The sequence below is a fragment of the Mustela nigripes genome, chromosome 8 (genome assembly GCF_022355385.1).
Source record: "Mustela nigripes isolate SB6536 chromosome 8, MUSNIG.SB6536, whole genome shotgun sequence".
Classification (NCBI taxonomy): domain Eukaryota; kingdom Metazoa; phylum Chordata; class Mammalia; order Carnivora; family Mustelidae; genus Mustela; species Mustela nigripes.
The window spans coordinates 53321837-53348565 of NC_081564.1; the positions used below are offsets into that span (position 1 = coordinate 53321837).

Below are 26729 nucleotides of genomic sequence, written 5' to 3' on the forward strand. Positions count from 1 at the left end.
ATGTGCATTGCAGACAAAGTCAAAATGTGGTCGAGGCATTAGAGAAGGAGGTTCGAGTTGCCTTTTACCCCAGCTCTCCAGTTTTTCCTCCCCAGTGGCAGCCAAATCTACAAGATTGGTGTGTTTCTTATGTAGTGTCCTGTTTATTGAAATGGTAAGATGCAGAATTGCATTCTAAGTTGAAAAACTAACTTTTTTTTCTTCCTTTTTTCCTTGGTTTTCATTTTAAAATTCGGGACACCATGATTCTTCCAACCCATCTTTTTAGAAAGTAAGTAACTTTTGAAAGTTCAGAGTTTTGTTGTTGTGAAAATGTTGATGCTTTATTAGTTCAGGTATACATATACACATACACATATTTTATTACAGAATTTTTAACTTTTAAATTTCAACTGAATCAATTAAACCCTTGCCTCAACTATAAGTGAAATGTTTTTAATTCATTAAAAATATGAATTGTTACATAGGTGCTCATGCTATCTAAGAATACACTTTTTACATATATTTACCTCACCTTCCTTCACACGCACAGTAAATCATTGTAATATATATATATTCATATATATTCATATATAAACATATTTAAGTATGTATGAATATAAATATGTTTTGCTTAAAGGGGGCCAAGGCATACTTTCTGGCTTTTTAAAATATGAAAATAATAAAAATATATAAATAAGACTTTTATTTATTAATGTTTAATGACAAGTTCATTAAGACATTCATTTCTTCAGGAATAGCAATCCAAATTTTCTAGACTGTGTGGAGTTGTTGAGAATAACCACAATAAGCAAATGGTATGAAAAACTTCTAAAAAATTCATTTTCCTATGCGTATTCTGCTAGGATGAAAGTTACCTTTTATTAAGCATTTAACTCTATTGATGCTATCGTTTTATTGTTTTTAAATAAAATGGATCATATAATTAATTTTTTTTCTGTTCAGAAATGCAGATGGTATGCTTACAATTAAATGACTAATCAGCCAGTGATTTGAGATGTAAAATTTGCATTTTATTGCAGATTATTTTCTTATTCTTCTAAAATGCAAATGTTGTTTAGTTTTGAAATAAAACAAATTTCAGATATTTGTTTCCGGAAAGATTTGAGAGAATTATAGTGATCATTGAGACTTGGAAATATAATGTCATGTGATTGTAAAGTACATATTTTTAAATATTTCCATAGTAAATCTTGAGTTTATGGAATTAATAAACAGTATAATTTAATAATATATTCATGCTCAACAGAGCTTATTATTTATATGAAACTGGGTGCTTATCACTTACATTTGCAGCAAGCATAGCATTAAACTGCTACTTAATATTCAATTTATCTTCCAAAATTATCTTTCATTTACTGTACCTTAGAAAGAAAATGTAAATTATAGTGATGGTAAATTATATTTGTTCAGCATTGTTTAGTTGTCTCAAAATCTGTATTATTCTTTCACGTTCATCTTTAGGACTTTAGGAAAAAACAGGAAGAATGTGTGTGAGGTTCGATGTTAGGTGGACAATTTTATTGTTATATTTTTAAAAGTCTACATTCTTTCATTTTTATGTATTGGATTCTTTTTTACGTGTAGTGTTAACATCTTCTTGCCAAGTCCCTACAGAAAGTCTGTGTTTCTGACAGTTTCACTAAATTAAAACTCCACAAATCTGGCATAATAATTTCCTAGCTTCAAATTGTCTGTGCTTTTATATAAAGAGAAAATGACAAAAATAGGCATTTCAGAGTGCTCAGCATAACATGTACAACATTATTTATCTGGAATTTGTTCATGGACAGAGATATTTCTGGGGGAGATGAATTTACTTTACTGTATAAGGTATGCCTGGCCCACTTGAAATATGAGCAGAAAGTCTTTTGCGAGGAAAAATAATGAAACGAGGTCTGTAAACTTGAAGAAGCTTCACGAAGAAAGATATTACATAAGCACATACATTGCAATTACCATGTATACTTTAGTGTTATTACTACATTGTTCTCTGAGCACATTCAGATTAGGGCACTCGCTTCCTATCAGATCCATTGGGATCATACTGACATGTTGGCACAGAGAAGCTACTTCCTAAAATAATACTATGTTCTTCTTATTATAATACTCATAAACATTTATAACTTGATGGGTTTATATGTCGTATATATGGGTTTATATGCCATACACACACACATTTATATATACACACATATATGTATATGTACACACATATATGTATACATATACATATATGTGTGTGTATATAAGTGTGTGTGTGTGTGTATACACATACATACAAAGGAGATATATATATATAGATTTCACTTTTTTTCATTTTATTGGTGGGTTTTCATAGTAGGTAAGAGATTTCCTAATTTTCGTTTTTAGAAACTCTTAATTTAGAAACATAAAATATTGTTTCTTTCATGGAAATTCAAACCTTCCTATCCTAGAGCTCCATAATCTTATCTGAGAATATTTTGGGTTAAATACCCAGAACCCCTAAGTCACAAATGGGGTGGAGTAGGGCTTCTCCTCAATAGTGGTTCAACCAAATATTGATCTTTCAGCATATTAGGAAGTGAAATGTACATGGAAGCGTAAGTAAGTGAAAGTAATAATTCTCACTCTAAATTCTAGTTTATGCAAACAAAACCCAAAAGAGATTCTAAAGTCTACACCAGAAAATACTTAACACGTGCATTTTACATTTTACAAACATCTTTCTTAGGTATAATGAATACATTTCAATAATGTTTGTACAAATGTGCTTTGAAATTTTTAATCATTAGTTTAATGCCAGTTGATATCTTTAAAAAATCTGTTTTCATAATTCCGTCACTTGCATCTTTACTACAGAACATAAAGCTGGGCAGAATTCCCAAACACTTATTTTTTTTATTGACAACTCTGAGAAAAGGATGTCATTGTAGAAGCTGTATCAGGTATAAACACAGATATAGATTTTTTATTTGGCCATGTGAGAAATGTAATCCTGTGGGTAACTTAAACACTTGTAATTTCAAATCAGTTCTTCCCTGGTTTCTCATTATTCTTTTGTTGCTTTTCAACCTATAGGATGGAGCTGTCCTTGAACTTGGTTTATTTGATCACTCAAGTGCAACCATCAAGTTGTCTGTAATATTTAAAAACTGAGGCTTCATGGTATTATTTGTAAAATAACAGCACATAAACATTTGGGCTTTGGTTTCTTTGATATAGAGTGTTGGTTGCTTTATGAATAAAAGCATAATTTCAATTCAGGAGACTTTTTGCCTGAAGCCTATAAGACAGATGCATCTGATTAACTTTGGCAAAACTGGACTGGCCTGTTATTGTAATGTAGATGTTTTCGGGGTTGGGAGGATATTTTAAAAAGGCATGTGAGAAGGTTTTTTTTTTTTTTTTTTTTGAGAGAGAGAGACAGAGAGCACATTTTGCTACAGAAATTGCATCTCAGATTGCTTCACTTTTGCACACTTTTATTTTCTAGTGGAACTTCTCCATTAGCCTGTCTGAATGCAATGCTTCACACTAACACTCGAATAGGGGATGGAACATTCTTCAAAATCCCTGGAAAGTCAGGCCTTTATGCTCTCAAAGTAAGTCGGATTATTCTGCATATTATGTCTGTTATTACTGTGTATCATGCATTTTTTCAGACATGTGAAGGTAAACAAAATTAGATTTGGGTGAAGGGTAGAAAAATGACCCCTGTGCCTTTTAAATGTTTTCAGATGTCTTAAAAAATGATTTCATATTAAGAATAAACAATGACATTTTTCTTCAAGGAAAGCATATCTGTGGTTTCTCTCTAACATATGGTAACGGAAAATAGTTGTGGCTTCCTTAAAATTCTTGATTCTTAAAAATTTACATGGAGGAGTGCCATGAATCTTCAGCCAAGGGTTTAAGATGATCACAGTTGCTGTAAACTATTTGACTTAATGACCATAAGCTGATATACAGACTTCACACCTGTATGCCTTTCTGTCTTTTATAAAAATAAATTTATCCATTCATCTCAAAAAGATGCTGGTTTAAATTAATTATTCAATTTTAAAACAGCAGTAACTTCAAGGGAATTTTAAATAATTCATACGTGTGTGAGAAAAATAGGGAAATGAAATAAAAAACTTCAGATAATGGAATCTTAATTATTTTAGTATAACTTCCAACTAGAATGGGAAATGCTGTCTAAGATGAAAAATTCCAGAGGATAAAAGCTGATGATCTACACATGGTTGTGTAACTTGGAACAAATAAAATCAGTGTATTATTTCTTATAAGTTAAAAATAATTCACTGCTTTAATATATGATGGATTACATTTAATGTTCATTAATGTCCTTTGAGAAGGGCATTTTTAATGCTGAAAGTTATACCTGGCAAAGAAGCAGGGGTTCTTTCTCTGCTACTAAGCATTAAACCCTTCTCATTGTGTGTTTCAGAAAATTACACAGGTTAATTAAAAAGACTTGTATTATTTCAGTTGCTTTTTGTAGCTACTTGGGTATTTAATTTACTGGTAAAATTCTCACTTATGAAACCATTTCCTAATATAAGGAAGACAGTAGAATTGAAAAAAAAAAAAAAAGGTAACCATGTATGCCAAAAGGAAACTTTTATATAGATTTTAAAAGACCTAAAAAATCATCTTGTGGCAGTGTGCTTTTCCCAGTGGTTTGGTTTGATTTTGGAGTGATTTTACATTAAGATATAAATCTGTTGAAATTCCAAATCACAAGTAATAGTGGCAATACGTTAGGATCCTGAAAATATTTTAAATGTTTTCAGTTGCCAGTACATCTCCATCATAAGTCTTCATTTTTTTTTTTTTAATAATATAGAAAGAGGAGTCGTCATGCCCAGCTGACGGAACATTGGATTTAGGCTGTGAATCTGAACTGGATGGCGCGGAAATGGCGGAGGCCAATGCCAGCGGAGAAGGAGATGGAGGTATGTGTGAGGAATGTCAAGATATAAACCTTATTCTCTTACAAGTTATACAGAATTCCAGGAATTCACTGATTGAATTCCCAACCGTTAGAGATACAATTCCTTCTCTAAGTGTTTACCTCCTGCATAGATTCATCATCAAATAATTTTGATTCAAAAGGTTGACATGAAAGGAAAGTATGCATTCTTTGCCTTTTTTTTTTTTAACAATAGGCTTTTCTGGATAATATTCTTGAGTGTTATCAGTATGTTTCTCCTGTAAGGTGAGAGTGTTGCTGGAGTTATCTAGTGGTTTTATTCTTCTGTGAGGCAGAGAATGCTAATATTTTCTCTCTGATTATGTTTCTTTTTCCTGTGATCACGAGTAGTTTTGTGACAGCTTTGTTCTTAGGTTTGTCCTTTGTAAATGAAGCCTAGGATTAATATTCCTCCCAAGGAAACATGGACCAAATAAGTTATATTCTTTCAAAACTCTTTTGAAAAGTGAGTGACCCTTCCAGAATTCTAAGGGGGCATTTTCTGCCTCTGAATTCTATCCATGTTAATTCATTTTTATCTTTCTTGAGACATTTACATTATGATTCCATTGGTGTGTATAATTTCCGTACTGCAGTTTTAACAAATCTTTGTTCCACCAACGCTGCTGGACTTTTTCCTACCCTACCCACTAGTCCCACAGCGTGGACCCAGAGCATGATTTGGGAGGAAGACTGTGTCATTAAAGCCTCGGTTGGTGGACTCATAGAAATCAGTAAATTATCTTTAAACAAACAAACCTTAAAGGATCCTTGCAGAAATATCGCATTTCAGTAATAGCCCAAAGCCATTCATTTTATTAACAGCCATAGGAGTCTCTTTGTATTCTGACTGGACACTTCTGCCCTTTAAGCTGGTCTGCTTTCTGATAGTCCCCATGAGACTTATTTTGCTTTGGTGCCTATCTGATCTGCAATAGAGGTTGTGAATTAAGGTAGGAAACAACAGATTCTTTGTAAAAAAGGCTGATGTTGACTCTGTAGACTTCTTCTTCTTTTTTTTTTTTTTTTAAAGCCAACTTTCACTGAATTTGTTGTCCTGATCCTTATACCTTTTAAAAAACTCAGCTCCACACCGTAGTAGTACTGTGAACTTCGACAGGTCCTTGTGGTTACAGAGGGAACAAGGAAGATGCATAGCAATTTCTGCCTTTCTGGAAGGGCTGGTAAATGGGGCAAACTGTTTCTCTTTAGGAGGATGAAGGGGAATCATTGGGTCCTTCCTCTTGTTGCCCTGCCTGCTTTAGTGACCACTTGTGTGCTTTGTCTCTCTCTCTCAACCTGTATATTGAGCTTCTATTATGTGCTGCATACTGTTTTCAGCACTGCAGTTTATGCAGTAAAAAGCAAGAACAAAAAGAGACCTCTCACAGATCTTAGGTTGGTAGAGAGACAGGTAATAAGCAAAATAAATGTGTAAAATGTGTAGCTTATTCAGTGCCAAAAAGTGATATGGGGCAAATTGAATGAGATAAGAGAGAGAGAAGTACATAGGAGAAAAGATCTGAAAGGAGCTAAGGGAGCAGGTATTTAAGAGGAAAGAGTTCTAGGTGAAGATGCAGCTATTACAAAGGCCTTGAAGCTGGAGAGTGCCTGGAATGTTCCAGGAATATCAAGAGACCATTGTGGTTGAAGGCCAGAGTGAACAAAGGAGAGGATGGTAAGATATGAAGTCCCAGAAGTTATAGGGCCAGATACTCTAGTGCCTTGATCTTGCCTTTTGCTTTGAGCAAGATGTTCACCTCTTACAGGATTTTGAGCTAGAGACACAAGGATCTCACTTAGATTTTAGCAGGAGCAAAGTATAGTGGAAGCACTAATTACAGAAATATATATGAGGGTGGGGATAAAGGTCAAAAACAGAGGGAGGGGCCAGTTAGAAAGCTATTTCCATAATCTAGATAAGAAGTGATGGTGGATTGAAAAAAGGAGTAGCAGAGGATATACTGAAAAGTGATTGGCTTCTGGATATGTCTGAAGCTAGATCCAGCAGGAGCTGCTAGAATTAGCATGGTTATGCAATAAAGAAAGAAGTTGGAGATAACCCCAAATTATAAGTGTTAGCAAATAGAATTAGCACTCTCTTTAACTAAGATGGAAAAATCTGGAAGTGAATTAGTTTCAGGGACAGGGGTTGTTGATCAGGAGCTCAGTTTTGAACATATTAAGTATGGCATTCATTTTTACCACCAGAGTGGACGTGTTAAATAATTGGACTTATCTGTTCTGAATTTACGGGGAAGACTTTGCTGGAGATATACATTTGGAAGTGGTTGGTTTATAGACAATATTTAAACACGAGAAACTGGATGAGATCACAAGGGAACTGAAGGGAAATAGAAAAGAGAAGAAGCTCAAAAACTGAGCTCAGGGGTGTTTGAATTTTAAGAGCTTGGAGAAGGTATGGAAAATAATTACAATAAATGAGACTGAGGATAAATGGAGAGGAGAGCATGTTGTCTGTTCTGGAAGCCAAGTAAAGAGAGTGTTTCTGGAGTGAAAGCACTTCAGATGTGTCAGCTACTTTTAGATATATCAACTCATAATGAAGACTGAGCATAACCATTGGATTTAGCTTTTTGAGGTTGTTGATGAACTTGACAATGACAATTTCTAGTGGTGAGACCACAGCCTGAATGGAGTGGGCTCAAAGGGTGGGAGACAGAAAATAGAGACCCCAAATGTAGCTGATGCTTTCAACGATTTTTGAGGTAAAGGGAAGAAGTGAAATGGGAAAATGGCAAAAAGGAAAAGTAGAAACCAAAAAAAGTAATTTTTTGATATGAGAGAGAAACAGGAGAATAATTCTAGACTGATGCGTAAAATCCAGTTGAGGAGGAAAATTTGATAATGAGGAAGTTGTCCTGTGGCCATGTGCTTGATTAGAGCAGAGGAAATGGGCTCTAGTAAATGGATGAAGAGACTGGCCTTTTTTAGGGATATAGACAGGTGCTCTAAGGAAGCAGAGGGGAAGAGTCAGGGTATTTGGATAGAAATGAAGGTAGGAGAGTATATGTGGGAGGGGCTTATGTTGCTTTTTATTGCTTCGTTTTTCTCAGTGAAATAGGAAACAAACTCTTCAGCTCAGGATGAGGACCAGGGAGGTAGTTTTGCAGATTCAGGGAGACTATATAAAATGTTTGTCTACAGTCAGGCAGCATTAAGTACACTTTCAAGGTTGCTAATTCTGAATTTGATACAAGACTAGACAACATGGCTGTACTTTTTCCAGTCATGTTCATGACCACTGTTAACAAGTGCAGAGTCGGTACAGAGTCGGACTTGACCAGAGTTGGGATTTTGCCAGGTGTGAATGAAGAAGTGAGAGAGAGATGAAGGGGTTAAGGGTGCATGAAATGGAGTAGTTAAGATCAGCCTCCACGGTAGCTGAGGTGGTTGTGGAGGTAAGGACACGATTATGCGAGGGATGGTGTGAAGGGGGAGGTCTTCTTGGTGTGGAAGGATTGTTTGATCTGGTGTTCCACAGAAAATGAGTTAGAAGGACAAGTGACTTGAGAGATGAATACACGAAATTGAGGTTAGGAAAATATTATGGAATGTGTGTCGGAGATGAGAGGAAAGGAAGAAGGAACCCCAGTGTAAGGCTGTCATGAACAGTTGGAGCGTTCACGCTCTTCCGCAGTGGCCTGACTGAAGGGACCATCAGCCACAGCTGAAATTCAGCAGCCCTCGGTTTGCCCAGCCTCGTGTTATGGGATGGAGCTGAGTCTGGAATAGAGGTCACCCATCCCATTTCCAGGCCCAGTAGTACAAGATGTGTGGAAAAGAAAGGGGCTTCCACCTGAGAGGGTTCTAGGGGAAGTAGTGATCATTGGAGAGAGCCAGGTTTTTTGTAACTCAAGATGTGAAGAGAAGTTTTCAGAGAAAAGATGGAGGCTAATAGATTTTGGTAATTGACCTCTACTGAATTTCGGAGGAGACAGTGGGAGGGTTTTAGTGGCTAAAAAGGGGCGGAGGACCAGGCAGGAGCACTTAGCCAATAGCTAAAACAAAGTAGGGAAAGAAAACTCCCCTGATTTGAAATGTGAATAGGAACTTCACAAAATAACACATACCTGCACATCTCCAGCTAATGTGACCAAGACTAAATTTTCTGGTCTCTCCTTTGAAGTTGCATTAGAGAAATTGTTTGGGGGAATCACTGAACGGATAGTAAATAGCTAGTTTCCATGAGTATTCCTTGACTTTCCCACTTTTGTTTGCATCTTATGGCAAACCATGATTGCTTCTTTTTAGGACAAGGATATTTCCTATTCACATAAATACCATATACTTCTGTGTATAACCCATCAAACTTGCCACACTTAGATATTGAAAAGGACTGCCTCCACTGTCCAGACTTTGTAAGCCGTATCTGGTTTAATCCTCATAATGTTCCTATGAGATAAATAATCTTTCTAGGCTCTGTTATTTTTTTTAAATTTCCTATATTTATTTATTTATTTATTTTTGCCTGTGAGAAATATCTCATCCAAGTGGCAAGCATAAAACCCAGGCTCTAACCGCCGTGATTCTCCCTTGGAATCCCAGGGAACACTGTTAGCCAGGAGTCATTGATACAGTTTTGCTTTTCCCACATTTGTACAAATCTGTTCTGATTATAGACTTGAGAATTTGACAAAAGGGAACCCCTGGCTTATCTGAATTAAGGAGTGGGATACCACATGACTTCTTACAAATCAATAATACAGTTCATGAAACTGAAGCAGTTCAGGTGATTTCCTTTCTGATTTTGTTTCTAATACATATTTGAACCAGAAGTTAGAATGGATACAGTTTCTCTACTTCTAGCAGCTGTACAAATATACTTTGAAAATATAATCAGAGAGAGAGAAGGTGGGGGAATGTGTGGGGTTGGGAGCCAGGGCAGGGAGAGAATGACAGGGGAAGGAAATGGGGAGGGTCCCACCATCTGTTTTTTTTTTTCCCCTTCTCCTCTCCCATTCCTCCTTTGGGATGAAAGAGTGGGAAGTGCTGGGGTGAATAATAACCTTCAATTGGTAACATACCCTTGTGGCAATCCAAAGAATAAGCCTCTGCTACCATAGAGTTCTTTCACATTAATAAATATCAACTGCCATTCACTGTACCATTAAACAGGGTAAGCACAGAAATACTTCTTTTTTTAAAAAGACTCTTAAAAAAAAAACTGGTAATAGAAAATCTTAGTAGCTTGATTCCAATCAATAACAGTTGAAATTTTAGATCTGAGATGATAATAGGAATGCTTGAATCCTCTTCTTGCAATCAGTTGGCCAGAGAAATATTCTCATTAAATGGGTGATCTTTTGCCAAGATACTTTGTTTTAAAGCTTTTTGAAAAGTTTTACAGTGTGGGGGAAGTGACATATTATTGATTATAGGATTTGCAAGACACACAGAGCTATAGTTTTGTGTATGTTTCTTTGACTCCTACCAAAGAGTTTCTCAAGTTAATAAGAATTAGACATACAAACTCCAGAAAGTAAACTCTTTAGATGTCACAGATTTTAGCTCTGGAGACTGAAGAGTGATTTAGGTGAATCACTTGATATATCTCTGTTGACAACCCATAACCATTTATGCCAATATAAGTATAGATCTCTGTCACCCAAAGAAAATATTTTGAATTTTATGGGCTATTTTAGTCAGAGATCTATGGGTATATTTGTGTCGGAGTTGTTTTCCGAGCATAATACATTGGTATATCATGAGTTTGCTCACACATATTAAGTTGACTTACAGTGCATTCCTGGCTGCAAAACCCATACATATTTTATATGAAATGATGGCATCACTAGATAGTCTTCACCCTCTTCACCTTCTATTTATAAATTGTTATTAACAAGAAAAAAAATGAATTTCTCTTTCAATGGCCCTGATTTATATTACAAGTTTAAAATCAAAAGCGACCATCCTACTTATTAAAATAAGGAAACTAGAGAATGTACAATTTTCATCCACAGAGATCAAAAAAGGTTCTGCTTGTTATTAACCCTAATGGCTTTCAGGGAGGAAGCAGTATTCTAGCAGGGGAATTAGTATTTTAAAAGTCTCTATTTAGGGAAAAAAATTATAGAGAACATATATCCTATATTTTAGTCCTTAGATCCCAGGGTAAATAATGATTCTAACATTTGAAGAATTTTATATGGTCCTTTTTCATTATTCTTTATGGCCAGCTTTATAAGTGGGTTTCTGATCCTATGATTCTTGGCAGGGTTGAGTTAACTTAATGAAACATTATTCAGCTCACTCTTTGTTTTCATTGGCTCGGAGGCCGCAGTTTAAGGGGTCTTTTTTCAGAAGTGAAAAGTGCTTTAAGATGGCCTAAAGTGTGTGGATAGGATCTCTGTTGAGACATCAATTACATGCAGATGAGGAGCCTCCTGGAGGAAGTGAGAAGTGTACTAATGAAGGTTTACGTGCCCTCAGGGAGTAGTCACACTGACAGTTTATCAGTGGCAATTTTATAGAAGGGATCAGGGAAAAGAATACAAGGGGACTGTGGAGTTGTGAGGACAGCGTTTCGAGTAACTTTGGAGGATGTTGGTAACCTCTTTGGTGTTTCTTTTCTTGTGGTGGTATCTGTCTTGTTGGGCTGGGGTTTTTTCAGTTGCTAGTCTGGTTGCCCCCACGTGATGGTACTTAGGATGGAATCTGTGCCTTCATCTGGCTGTTCGGAATGAACTTCTACCTGCCAGCCACTCCTTAGAATCTTGCCCATGAGGGAAGGGGATTATTTCAGCGATTGGACCGGTCCCCTGATTTTCTTAGGTTAAGCTAATTTGTCTTTGCTTTAACATTTCTTTTTCCTTAACAGCTTTGTTAGCTCATGGAGACACCTGTTCTACATTGGTGGCCTAGAGAAACTTAAGTATGTGAAAATTATATTGTTTTAGTTACACATGGAAGAAAATATGGAGGAAAGAGAATACTCTTCATAGTCAGAAATGACCATTAGCAGGATATCAGACCTCCTCTGCCCACTCTTTCCTTTTTCTCCCTTCTTTCAACCCAGCCCACAGCATTCATGAGAAGTACGAGGGACTTCAAGTTCATGTGGGCTGGACCCCAAGCCAGCATTTGACTTAAGCCAGTCAATTTAGCTAGATAATATTCTAATAGTAAATGTCCAGAGAGATAGGAATCTCAGGCTCCTTTATATTTGTCTCTGTGTTTTGATAACCTTTATAGTCAAGAATGTTTTCCTTATGCTGAAATCTTTACGTGCATTTAATTAAACTAATTTCCCCCCCCCCCCCGTCTGATGATGAGGAACAGCTGGGCATCATCTAGATACCACCCCTTCATCTTAACTTCTTCAAATGACTTATCCCAGCTCTTTCATAAATTTTCCGTTTACTATTTTCCGTTTCTTTTACCCATTAGGGACCTCTTTTTCTTACATACTTCCCCTTGAACTGTGAACTTTGTTCTTGTATAAATGGATTTTGGTCAGTTTTAATAGCCTAGGTCACGGAAGAAAAGAAAGTTTCAAAATGAAGATAAAGTGACCCATTTGAGTGTACTTTTCCCTTTTTTTCTTGAGCTCTGAAACATTTCATAATATCGAGATAAAGATTGCAAAGAGTGTGATTTCATAATAAAAGAAAACTTCCTCTCAAATAAACCAGAATTAAAGATTTCCCTCAGTTAACTCATCTTAACTAGCCAGCTTTCTGTTTGATTTATTAGTTTATAATCAGAATATATGAACAAATCACCCATTCTTCAAAAAGTAAAGTACTTTTTTCATTGGTGCCAGATAACCTGTTCTCTCCTTTTAAAAGCGACAGCATATAGCCATTTCTCAGTTAACCAACCACCTCAGTACCTTATCTAACTCCCTTTTATTATATACTAGAGTTGTCTTTTATGTGTCAGAGGATAAAGTACTTAGTGGTGATGCCCACAAGTGGAGGAAGCGTTCACCCTTGACCTTGTACCAACCTTTTAATGATACTCTTCTTGCTTGCTTCTTGCTGTTTCTGGTTTTCTGAGTGGATTGCTGTATTTCTGTGTAGATGTTTCAGGAATGTAATGCGGTGTAGAAGATCATAGGTATTGTGCAGCATAACAGAAATAGCTTCCACTGTTCTGCCCCGTGCAAGCAGTTCATCATGTCACTGCTGTCCATAATTCTGACAGAGGAATCTGTTCCGACACATCTGTAGGCTGTAGATGGACCTACAGATCTGGTACCTGTAGGGTATGCTTTTCCTATTAAATACTGATATTTCTGGCTTGAGTTTCTCTTTTCTGAGTTTGAAGGGATATTTTTTATGGATACCCAGAGATATTAGTGTAACTCAATGGCTCCGGCGATAATTTGAGTGCCTGTAGGAGGGATTCCTACAGCTGTACCCTCGGTGTACAAATGTTCTTCCTAGTTAACGTGGGAGCTTCTATGTCCTGTCCAGGGAAAACCAAAGTGTCTGCGAACCATTGGGTCTCCTGCAATAAAACTTCAGTCCATTCACTTCTGTGATACTGGATGAGCATCACTTGTAGCCTCTGATATCAGCCTGATTACATCTTGTTTAGGATCATGTTCTTATTGATAGAAATTGCTAGTATAATTATCATCTGATTAGCCATTCCTCTTATTTTATTTGCTCCCTTTTCTGCAAACCTCTTCTGCCTAAGAAGAGGGCTTTATTGGGCTAATAAAGCTGGATATAACATACAATAAAATTTTAAGTTATTTTAGCTATATTTTATTAGCAGATGATATTCTAAATATTATTGAGTATCAATAGGTAAAATGTTTAGACAGTTTCTCCTTTGAAAGTTTCTTAGGGGATAATTGCTATTTACATTATTTTAATTCCAGTGTTTCTCTGGCCTTTCTTGGAATCTCATATGCTTTGAATGTTGTCTGTTGGAATGAGGGAAGTTGTTTAAATTCCAGTATCTGTACCTATCTTGGAATAAGGAATGCTTTTAGAGAAGGTAGTTCTCCTTAGTCTGGATCCAAAAAGGATTAAGGAACTACCTTTCCTCTAAGAGAAATGGAGTCCAGGAAAGATTTTTGGGGTCAGATGGGGTTTGCCTGGTCCTCATTAAGTCATTTTTAACAGTTTTTGGCATGTATTTTGTTACTATGTATATCCAGAACATCTGATATGAGCAATTTCAATGTAAGTATGATACATAAAGTGGACACAATCCAAATATAAGCTTCTTTGATTATTTGCCATCATATTTTGAATTATGCGCTTGTTGATCTTTCAGAACAAATTTTAATTATCATTTGTAGGTTTTCACACACTTGGTTTTCCTCAGATAGAATTAATAGTTCTATACCACAGTTCCTAGAAAAAAATACATTAAAAAAAGCTTTATAGGTCTTGGGTTTTATTCGCTGTTGTCCTCCAGCATTCGATACAGTGTTTGGCACAGAGGTGCTCAGCAAAAGTTTTGCAACTAAATGAATGATTCATAAATAAATAAGCTTCCTCTAAGACTCGTTTCTCTTTTAAAATGTGATTGAACTCTAACTGTGCACAGCGTTATCCCTAATACACTCTGTGTTCTTCAATTTATATCTGTTGTTTATAAAAACTATATTAAGCCTATAGCGAATGTCAGGATTCTTTCTACAGAGAACTATTTTGATAGCATCTAGTTTGATCAGAAAATTGAAAGGGAGTAATTGGAGGGAGAACTGATAGAAATGAAATGGATCAAAGGCTGTTCTGCCTGCCTGGATTAGACCTGGGAACATCAGTTACCTCTGATAGCCTGTTACTTAGATCATGTGGTTTAGTGGGACATACAGCAATTAATATCGTTGTTGCAGGGACTCTGTTGTGTGCAGATCCTGGTCTGCGGTGTGGTTCTGCCCTCACATAGCTCCTGCCATTTCAAATAAGCATTGTGATTTCTCATTTTGGCTTTCAAATTATTTTTATTTTACTATGGAAAAGCCCCAAACTGTGACTTTCCTCTTAAAATAAGGCAACAAGTCAGGATGGCAGAAGGAAGTTTATTTGCAGTGCATGGCAGGTCATGTGACTTTCCACCGATATGCGTAGGATGTGTTGTTATTTGGTTTTCATATTTTCCCTAATTGATTTTAGGATGATTTTTAAAAAGTTTCATAAGATAGAAAAGAAATTCACTTTTTATGTATGCTTTTCCATAATAACTGAACTCTGCTTTGCTGTCTTCCCCTTCCATGAATTCTTTTTTTTTTTTTAAGATTTTATTTATTTATTTGACAGAGAGAGAGAGAGAGAGAGAGAGCGCAAGCAGACAGAGCAGCAGGCAGAGAGGGAGGGGGAAGCAGGCTCCCCACTGAGCAGAGAGCCCGATGCATGCAGGGCTCGATCCCAGGACCCTGAGACCATGACCTGAGCCAATGGCAGAGGCTTAATCCACTGAGCCACCCAGGTGCCCCCCCTTCCATGAATTCTTAACTAAAAATCAGTAATTGAATATTGACATTAAAAATAGACACTTTAGATAAATTTCATTAAAATCAAATTTGACAGTTTTGCTTAATAAACATTTATAGATCAACTGCTCTGCAACTATCTTTGCAACAATGTGTAAGTCCCTGAGTGGCTGGACTTTTGGGTAGTGAGAGGCAGAGAAGCATCGTTTGTAGAGAGTGCCCCGAATACATTACTAGGTTCCAAGGAAACTAGGCAAGGGGAGGAGTGAGTCTACCTCAGAGCTGGGCATAGTCAGGAAGGCTTTGGGGGAAGCTGTTCCAGGTTGCTATACCAAGATGAATTCTCCAGGCAAAGAAATGGAGAAGGGTATTTGGATGAGGGACAGTCGGAGCGAGTACAATAAATACAGCAAGTCACTGTGTTCAGGAAACACAGCAGGTTCTTGGTTGGTTGGATCAGAGACGATGGGAGTTGAGGAGGCAAACAAGACTTAAGATGAAGGAGAGACAAAGTCAAGGCTGCGTTCTAATTTCTCCCTTCTTTGTGTCTTGGTTTAAAGGTCAAAGCCCTCTTGTACACTTGTTAATGGATTAGTAATTACATTGGGGGGAGTAGTGCCCAAAGCTTCTGTCATTCAACTTTAAAAAATATGAGCTCTAACCCATATTTTCTAGTTTGACCTTTGAAGCTGAAGGGTGAATGAATGAGGGGAAGAGGGGAGAGCATGGAGACTCTGCGAGTCAGAAATCCAGTCTTGCCGGCAGTCACCAGGTTCTCTAGCCTTCAGGACTATCTCATGATGACGAGGAATCTTCCATCTCTCTCTGCTCCTGAGGCTTCCAAATAGAATATTTGGGCTGGGAGGTTTGGGAGTCTGAGTGTGAGTGAGCGTGGAGGTAGTTGAGCAGCAAATACTAAGAACCTCATTACCTATCTGAATTTACAACAAGCAGATTAGCCTTTAACTGTGTCTTTGGCTTTGCCTAGTTTTGGCAGCCAAGCAAAATGTAGGCAGAAATAACATTTCTGTACCTTTTTTAAAAAAAACCTTTCCTTGTCTTCATTTTGTCCACCTACAGAAAGGGCAGGCAGTCTTGTGGGGTTTTGAGGTATAAATCCTGGCATTCGTTTTGTAATCGTGCCAGTGAAGTTAGAAAAACAACAACAACAACAACAACAACAACAACAAAAACCATTCTTGTTTGAATGCCAAAAAGATATCATTTTCTAAGCTGCCTGTCAGTGTATGATATTTATTGGATAAAACATCTGTCCTAATTCTTCAGTTTCCTCGTTTCTGTTGTAATTTTACATACGGGGGATTTCCCTTGGTCCTTTCCTTAACATTGATTTTTCTTTGGCTTGTATTTCAGAGGCCAAACCCAGTCCCTTCTGTAAATATTCAGGCAAGTGTTTAAAATGAGCTCTGCATTATTTATTTATCACATCTGTTATTAAGAAAGCTGCAAGAACAAAGTAAAAGTGAAAAACGTGTGTTTTGTCAGAATATGAAGCTGCATGAACCTCCACAGTCCAGCTACTTGATGTTCTTCTGTTCAGCTGCCCTCATCATATACATGGCAAAAGAATGAATAAAATCATTCATACACCCGTGTTAAGGGTCCATTTTTGTCAGCACAGGTACACACACACACATGCCATGTGCATGTACACGTCACACGCAGGTGCACTGTTTGGAGCCTATGGATTGTGCATTTAATTATCTCTTGACTTTTTCCTTAAAAATAAGATATTTGGGTTTTTTTTAACCCAAAGGAGCACTCATTTATAGATTTCATTTTCTATTACATTTACTTTTTGTAAAAGTTCCATAAATATTTGATCAGAAATAAATAATTTGGGAGGTGCCTGGGTGTCTCAGTGAGTTAAGCCTCTCCCTTCGGCTCAGGTCATGGTCTCAGTGTCCTGGGATAGAACCCTCCATTGGGCTCTCTGCTCAGTGGGGAGCCTGCTTCCCCCCCCTCTGCCTGCCTCTCTGCCTGCTTATGATCTCCATCAAATAAATAAATAAAATCTTAAAAAAAAAAAAGAAGAAAGAAAGAATGTGGGAAAAATGGTTTGATTCAGGGAAATAGGACCAAGCTCCAAAGAGGGAATCAGGAAGGCAATTGACTATGGAGGAAGGAATTCTCATGATGCTTCACTTGAGCATTGGATGGAATGTAAGATACAGCAAAATAGAGGTTTAATTTAAAGAAAAATGAATCATCTTCAGAAGACAACTTCATAGGACTGCTGGATGCTGTTTGATTTTATTGTCCTCCCCTCCACCTGAAGTTCTGGGCTTAAATAGAACCAAATCTTCCTTTTGGAAACACTAAATGCATATGAATCACTATTAACTTGGTGGAATGGTGAATTTAAATGAAGTATGCATTATATCCTCTGATAGCTAAACAGGTATCGTGATGCCACGTGGCTTCCTAAATCAGAGGGAAGTAGAGCAAGTTCTAAGATATCTCTTGTGCTCTGGAAGGAGGGCTGACTGTACCATTTATTGTCGCAGTCAGATGAGTGCAGGGGGATGAGGCTTTCATTATATACAGACCAATTCAGCATCTGTTGTTTTTGGATCCTGCTTCACCGGAGTTTACCTTTGCAAGACTTATGAATAAAAGCACTTCCTAAGCAAATCGGTAAATCTGTTTAGATGTCCAGTGTGCAGAACTATTCTGCTATTTTCCCCAGGTTCCCTAAAATCCACGGGTGGCGTTTGGCTCTCCTTTTTAACTAACCAGTAAGTTTCCATATTCGAGGTGGAAATACTACTCCAAGAATGTGAAGTAATAAAATAACTTTGCTTCTGGCTGGGCTTCTGTTGCCACATATAGGTCCATCCAACTGGAATCAGTTGTCCCCTCTGTGACCTTCCTCTCAGTTCCTTAGTTTGTCTCACTTCATAGACTTCAGAACATTAAAAAGGCCATCGATGTAATCATGTAAAAGTAAATTTATCTTTGAACTATAAACTGATAGTTAATTTCTGCTATTTCTTGATGAGTAAGACTTGGCCGAGTATTATAATTTACTGTAGTGATCATTGCAAGGAGAAAAGCCTAGGAGCCATAGTCCATGAGAGCAGTGTGACAATTTCTTAACGACAACGTTTAGACTGTTTTCAGGAAAAGTATCATATGGTATCAAATAGAAACAAGTCACCTGGTCATTAATGCAGGGACTTCTCTGAGTCTGTCCATGGGCAAACCCTTTGGCTTCTTCAACCGAAGTATTTCCTGGGCCAATCACTGTCACCGATAGTTCTTAATTTTTTCATGTCTGTGGTTAAATGACTTGGTCTCTCTGCCCTTATCAACTTCCCATTTCAGTACTTTCGGGATGCAACCAAATTGAACTTCTTTAGACACTGAATTTTCTGCATCAGTTCTGGGCTTTGAGGACAAATATTTTAAGTGCAAAATTATGGGTCTGGCCCTGACTCCCAGCTCTGCTATTTTGTTGACTTTGTTGCGGTTGGCAAGCCGTTGAGCCTTTCTGAGCTCTAGTTTTCTCTCTCCAAAACAGAGACAGTACCGTAATGTCTTGCAAGGAAGCAGCAACGATGTGGCAGGGATGAAATGAAATCACATATGTAAAGCGCTTGGCATTAATAACTAACAATTACTGTCTGAAACATGTTCCTTTTGTTTGGTCCTCAGTAACTTGATTACTTTGTCTTAAAACAAAAATTGACTCTTTTCCCCCAACATTCTCCTTCATGAGCTGCATTTTTATTTCTAGGCAACATGTGCTTGAGTCTATCTAAAGCAGCTTGAGTGTTCGCAACACTGTGCACGTGCATGTGCTTCCATTTCTGACTAGAATAATTTTTACTCCTCCACCTGCCTCTAAAGCTCAGGTCAGAATCTTCTCAAGTTACTGTTCCTTCAAAAATTTTCTTGGATTAGTGTTAACCCTGGTACCCTTAAAAAGTCATATTTTGAGCTTTTCCAATATGTTCTCAAGTTATTTTTTTCCATCTAACTTCCGCTTGCCTCCTGCCTTTGACATCTGCCTCCATTCTGCCCCCAATCACAGTACTTCCTGACTTTGATTTTCCAAATAACACCTTCCCCTCTGGTGTGCACAGAAGAGGGCCTGCATCTCTCTGTGGCCAGAGTCCAGCCTCTTCTCTCTGGTGGACAGTTTGAGGGCAAAAGATGAGTGCTGGCCATAACCCAGGTTCCACAGAGCCATGGGTGAATGTGGGCCCTTGTCACCCATGCCAGTGAGACATTGGTTCGTCTAAAAAACAGCTTTTTGTAGAAAATGTCCTCTGTAGGATAGGCAACAGGAAAATTTGATTCTGGTAAAAGTAGGCAGATTATATGATTCTCTGCAGAAAGCATGATGTTCTTGAAAATAATTACCTTAAATTGACTCACAGCATCTTGGCTTTTATTTTTCCTTCTCCGTGATAGATGACTTGGCCCATAGGACAAGACAAACATGTCCCAGTAGGCAAGGCAGTCTATAGAAGGAGGGCTGTTAAATGGAAGAGCACCAGGGCCGTTGGTAGATTTGAAACACAATTTCATGAATTTACATTGTTTCTTCAAAAGACTGTGCATTGCTTAATCTGCATATTCAGATTTGGAAAGTATCTACTGACTCCCAAGTCTTAAGGCAGATATTATGCTCTTTTTTATGTCCACACAATAGCCCTATGGGATAGGAATTAACATCAATTAGTGGGTAAGGACACAGGGTGTAGAGAGGTTAGGTGTAACTGTGACCACACAGTTATTAAGTGATCTGTTCTCTCAAATGTAGATATTCTTCTTGTCACTGTGGTATTTGGCTTTATTTTAGGTATCCATTTTCAACTGGAGAGAAGCTCCAAGTGAGTTAATTACAGTGGATATAAAAAAAGGAATTCAAATTAGTAAAATCATCATCTCTCTCTGTTTCTAGTTTGTGCGAAGCAGGTAAACGATGAAGCATCTTCCACTCGAGATTCAAGCCTCACGAGCACAGCGGTGCAAAGCAAGTTAGCGTCTTCCTTTCAGCAACACACCAAAAAGGCTCTGAAACAGGTAAGAGAGCTGCCATTCGTTCTTCGTTCGACCTCCTTCAGGTAATGGGCGTGAGGTGGAGAAGGTAAAATCTGCAGGAACATAGCAGCCAGAGAGCAACAGAGATGTCCTGAATTCAACTACTTGCATTCTATTCATACACTAATTTTACTCCAGGCGCAAAACTAGGAGAGGCTTGGCTGAGAACTTTGATGTAAAATAGAAGAGGGAAAATGTCCTTAGAGCCATGAAAACTTATATTACGATTTTCTTGTGTGAGGTTTATAGTAAACATTTTGGGTTCGTAAATGCATTGCATCTCTTGAAAATACTGTCTCTGTGGTCTCGTGCTTAACTAATAGTTGATATAAAAAATAAACCCATAATTTCTTCCTTGTGACTGAGACGCATCAAGTTATGACTAGGAAAGAGAGTAGTTGTGGCTTACTTTTATCAAGAATGTCTACCATTGAGCGTTTGGTGCTGAACGGAGGTTAATCATGCAATATCATCTTGATACAACCTACGTGGTCTTGATCTCTGTGTCCTTGCGCCAAGGTGATGATGGGAGGGAATGGTTGCAAGATTGGCTTCTAGGTTCTGAAACACCCAGGTTCGAATTCCTGCAACTCTGGGCAAGACACTTCTCTCCTCTGAATCTCCAATTTCATGTCTAGAGAATGTGGGAGATAATAGCACCTTTCACATGGGAACAATCCAAGAGAAGTCTGTGAGGTGAGACGTCGAAAGCACATGGTAGAATGAGCAACCCTGACCCCTGATAGCCACTCAGTAGACGTTAGCTATTGCTGCTGCACCAGCACATTCCGAACTGGGCGTGGATGAGGAGGAGACGATGCTGTGCTTAGATGGGGACACTGTGTGATGGTAATGTGCTCCATAAGTGGAAAGCTTATGTATGTGACCGTTCATGTGAAAATTCATGATTTTCCCCTGTTTAACTGCCTTCCGCTCCCATATTTATTTTGTTCTTTCTATGACAGACCCCTCCCTCACATCTCCTGCAGACCTTGACCAAGTCTAGGAATAGAAGTACCATTCTCATGCTGTATTTATAACAAGGAAGAGGAGAAATGTTTTTAAAAAAATTAATTTTTTTTAAGTCTCACTAACCTGTAAAGCTTCTTAATATCCTATCCAGTTTCCTAGACAGTCCCTACCTTCTCCCCTACTTCAAACAAGGAAACTTAGGAAAGAAACTCAACATTTTTGTACTGAATTACATTACTTTTCTATTCTGTATTAATTATTGAAATTGCAGTATTTCCTTTCATTGGTATTATGTATAAGGTAATTATTGTTACATCAAATAATCTTTGATGAGCTTGCCATTATATCTTGTATGATGTTTTAGACCGAAGAACAAAATTGAATTCAGTGTTGAGATCCCTTTTTAATTGACGAAATAAAGGATGGATGACAGTAGGGAAGTCCAGGAAAAGGTTTATTCAGGTGGCAAATGGAATGCAGTTAATAAAATACGACCCAGGAGAGAACGAAGGATATAAAGCTGGATACCGGTACTCGTAGCATTTAAAAAACATAGATGCAGTCATAAATGAAAGTCATACTTCTGAAGGGCAGTGATTTAGAAAATGTCTACATCATGAAATATTCCTGTATGTAAACATAAAGATAAAAATTCAGATCTAGGTCTTGTCATGTCTCACTATTTTTTACTTTCTCCATTTTGGTTTCATATCATTTGAACATTTTTCATAATGACTAACTTATTTCACAACTTTGAGTTAGTATTTTTGTGCTGTTGCAGAGCATGTGTTCATGGAAAGTGCCACTTGCTTGCTTAGGGTCTAAGCCTCTTTGTAAGAAACCTGTCCTATAAGCTTCTTAATGTCCCGGAAGAGCTGTGTAGTAATTTCTTAAAACTTCATATTGTATAACCAAATAGCAAATTAGCTACTGTGGGAAGATGGCACAATATGTAGCAGATATGCTAATGTTTGATTAATAATCAAATTTGTATTGGAAATTCATTAGAAAAAAAAGCTGCTCTTGCAGAATTTTGCCTAGCTTCCCTGTAATTGCTGAGTTTCTTAAGACAGCATTTCAAAAATTGACTGAACATGAGGCATTTTAAATTGTAGCAGCCTCAGCAAATCTGCAGCTTTCTTTTCTTTTGCGTAGTTGAATGGCTATGACCATGTAGAATTCTATGTAAGTGTATATATATATATATATATATATATATATAATACGTGTACACACATATGTATGTGTACTCTATTCGTAAATATAAGTTTTGTGTGTATGTATGCACGTATAAATCATCTTATGAATGTAGGGCCAGCCAAATGAGCCTAATGACAATTACATTAGCTGACATTTACTTTTCGGAACTCTACACATTATGCTCTGTATTTTATATATACTGTGTCATTTGATCCGCATAGAAATCCTTTAATGTATGTACGAGTATTCCCATTTTTCAAGTGAGGGAAAGAAGGCCCAGAGAATTTAGATGACTTGCCCACAGTTGTTCAGCGAGTACATTTTGGAGATGATGCTTGAACCCAGAATCATAGTTTCAGGTTCTTCCCTCTTAACTGATACTGCCTTTTAGCATATGGTCTATAATATGATAGATGAATTTTTTACATTATCTCTAGAAATTTACATTCTTCAGCATTTGTATAACGTAAGAAAAGCAATACATCATCATCATTAAGAATATTATTTTTGAACACAGACTTGTGTATGTTCAGTTTCAGCACACATTACTGGCAGACACTCAAAAATATATCAATTATGCAGCTCTTATCGTTTTGCTGGAAGTGTATTCAGGGTCAGTCGGCCTTTAGTAGTTTGGCTGTCCATAGGCCAGTATACATTCTTAGAAAGAAGTAGGTGGAGCTATGGTGAGAAAAAAAAGTAGGTGGAGCTATGGTGAGAAAAAAAAGTAGGTGGAGTTATGGTGAGAAAAAAAAAAGAAAGAGGTAGGTGGGAAAAAAGAGAAACAAACCCAGTAGCTTTATAAGCATAAATGTAGTAAAAAAAAAAAAAAGTAAATAAAATAATAATAATAATAATAATAATAATAATAATAATAAAATAAACCCTCAGGCAAAATAAGCCAGACATAATTTCTCAGATCTGAGGCCTCCATAACCCCCAAATTATGTTGCATAGAGAGTGGGTCCTTTTACTCGGCAATACTGCTGATTGCAGTGTAACTACAGTCTAGGCATCATGGAGGCTAGAATGTCCCTTGACTACTGACATAGAATATTTTCATTGCTTCTGATCATCAAAACGTTAGTTAACATCCTATGTTAGTTAACATCCTATGTATCCTATTTTACCTTCTGATCATCAAAATGTTAGTTAACATCCTATGTTAGACATAGTTGCATGAATAATATATTGTTATTGTGGTAGATTTTTTTTTTCTGAATATGCGTATTCCAAATAAACACATTCTGAGGCCTCTGGAGAGTAGCAGCTTGCTGATTATTACCTTGTTCCCTGACTTCTTTCCGCCTTGTTATTTTAGTTATAATGATCCTAAAAAATACGGAATGATTAGATTTTGAATTTTAAAGAGGAAGGATTAAGAAATATTAAATTTTGGAAGTTTTGAAACAGCAGAATCAAATGAAAGATTAGGGACGGATGAGTTCTGTGACGATGGGATGTAACATGGTGTAGAACAGAACCTTTCTATGTTGTTGCTGTTGTTTCATTCGACTTCGTTATTTATTTAGGGTGGTAGAATTTATTCATAAAGTTGCAGGTATTTTGCCTTCTCCTCTTATCACAAAGCAGATATGGTGTTGGTATTTTGCTTTAGCTTTATATATTTGACCAATACCATGAAATTCCAAAGGTTATGTTGCACAATAGCAGTTTCTTGAACATGGGTGTTGACATTTAGCCTGAGAGCAACAGTGCAAGTTGGTAGTGCCTGACTCAGCCAACTGTTTTCTATGTGTGTATTTCTATTTTAGCATTCACAGCATGCGATATTCTCAGATTTTTCAGTGAAGGGCATATTGCATTCAGTGCATTCTTAAGTTACATTGTTAGTGTTGTTTTCCTATTACAATAAAACAGGCATTACTTGTTTATGCAAATTCCAAGTTAACACAAATGGCCTGTGATTTTAGGTTTTATTTTATTTTTCATTAGAGTAGAAATGAGAAACCATTCCAATTTTTTTAGAGTTATCTGACAAGCTTTCTGTTGAAAAAATAAAAATGCATATCTAAAGGGTTGACTTTTTTTGTTATTGTTTCTTTCTTTTTATAAGAGACTATCACAATACATGTCTAGAGAAAAGCATGCTCAGCCCTCATCTTTTGATTTCTTTATTTTTGCTTAAAGCCAGAATTATAACTGATGCATGATAGGATCTTTACTTTTCCCTGACTGGTTTAGCTCTGTTTTATATTTCCTTTAAAAAATAAGTTTATTTCCAAGTTTAAGCCTATAAATTTCTTTCATACTGAATAACACCTGGAAGTATTAAGCTTGGTTAGTACCATGTTCTCTGTGGGGTTTGGTCGTGTTGGACATTACAGACGTGAGCAGCTTAAAGGTACATTCCTTCACAGTAGACTGCATTTACACTTGCCTTCTTCTTGTTTAAGTTGTTTTGTTTTTAAAGATTTTATTTGTTTATCTGAGAGAGAGAGAACTGGCACTCGCATAAGGTGGGGAGGGGCGGGGGGAGAGGGAGAAACAGATTTCCTGCTGAGAAGGGAGCCCAATATAGGCTGGATCCCAGGACCCTGACATCATGACCTGAGCAAGTCAGAGGTTCAACCCACTGAACCATCCAGACACCCTGATTTAAGTTTTGGTGGTATTTCTTTCTGGATTTGAAATTATAGGATTTATTATTTTTCTTTAAATTTATTTATTTTCAGCATAACAGTATTCATTATTTTTTCACCACATCCAGTGCTCCATGCAATCCGTGTCCTCTATAATACCCACCACATGGTACCCCAACCTCCCACCCCCCCGCCACTTCAAACCCCTCAGGTTGTTTTTCAGAGTCCATAGTCTCTCATGATTCACCTCCCCTTCCAATTTACCCCAACTCCCTTCTCCTCTCTAACACCCCTTGTCCTCCATGATATTTGTTATGCTCCACAAATAAGTGAAACCATATGATAATTGACTTTCTCTGCTTGACTTATTTCACTCAGCATAATCTTTTCCAGTCCCATCCATGTTGCTACAAAAGTTGGGTATTCATCCTTTCTGATGGAGGCATAATACTCCATAGTGTATATGGACCACATTTTCCTTATCCATTCGTCCATTGAAGGACATCTTGGTTCTTTCCATAGTTTGGCGACCGTGGCCATTGCTGCTATAAACCTTGGGGTGCAGATGGCCCTTCTTTTCACAACATCTGTATCTTTGGGATAAATACCCAGTAGTGCAATTGCAGGGTCATAGGGAAGTTCTATTTTTAATTTCTTGAGGAATCTCCACACTGCTCTCCAAAGAGGCTGCACCAACTTGCATTCCCACCAACAGTGTAAGAGGTTCCCCTTTCTCCACATCCCCTCCAACACATGTTGTTTCCTGTCTTGTTAATTTTGGCCATTCTAACTGGTCTCAATGTGGTTTTAATTTGAATCTCCCTGATGGCTAGTGATGATGAACATTTTTTCATGTGTCTGGTAGCCATTTGTATGTCTTGATTGGAGAAGTGTCTGTTCATATCTTCTGCCCATTTTTTGATATGATTGCCTGTTTTGTGTATGTTGAGTTTGAGGAGTTCATTATAGATCCTGGATATCAACCTTTTGTCTGTACTGTCATTTGCAAATATCTTCTCCCATTCCGTGGGTTGCCTTTTTGTTTTTTTAACTGTTTCCTTTGCTGTGCAGATGCTTTTGATTTTGATAAAGTCCCAAAAGTTTATTTTCACTTTTGTTTCCTTTGCCTTTGGAGACATATCTTGAAAGAAGTTGCTGTGGCTGATATCGAAGAGATTACTGCCCATGTTCTCCTCTAGGATTCTGATGGATTCCTGTCTCACGTTGAGGTCTTTTATCCATTTTGAGTTTATCTTTGTGTACGGTGTAAGATAAACTTACTTATAGTCGAGTTTCATTCTTCTACATATAGCTGCCCAGTTTTCCCAGCACCATTTATTGAAGAGACTGTCTTTTTTCCACTGTATATTTTTTCCTGTTTTGTCAAAGATTAATTGACCATAGAGTTGAGGGTCCATATCTGGGCTCTGTACTCTGTTCCACTGGTCTAGGTGTCTGTTTTTATGCCAGTACCATGCTGTCTTGGTGATCACAGCTTTGT

The 26729-nt window shown here is 37.3% G+C and overlaps 1 protein-coding gene across 1 annotated transcript in view; it reads left to right on the top strand.

Moving 5' to 3' along the window:
• ASXL3 (ASXL transcriptional regulator 3) overlaps positions 1-26729 on the top strand; it is a 177495-nt gene that overhangs the window by 63281 nt on the left and 87485 nt on the right. The window contains exons 3-5 of the mRNA XM_059410047.1: positions 3479-3587; positions 4835-4943; positions 20314-20435. Of these exons, the coding sequence (XP_059266030.1) occupies positions 3479-3587; positions 4835-4943; positions 20314-20435 (340 nt within the window). The remainder of the gene's footprint in view (positions 1-3478; positions 3588-4834; positions 4944-20313; positions 20436-26729) is intronic.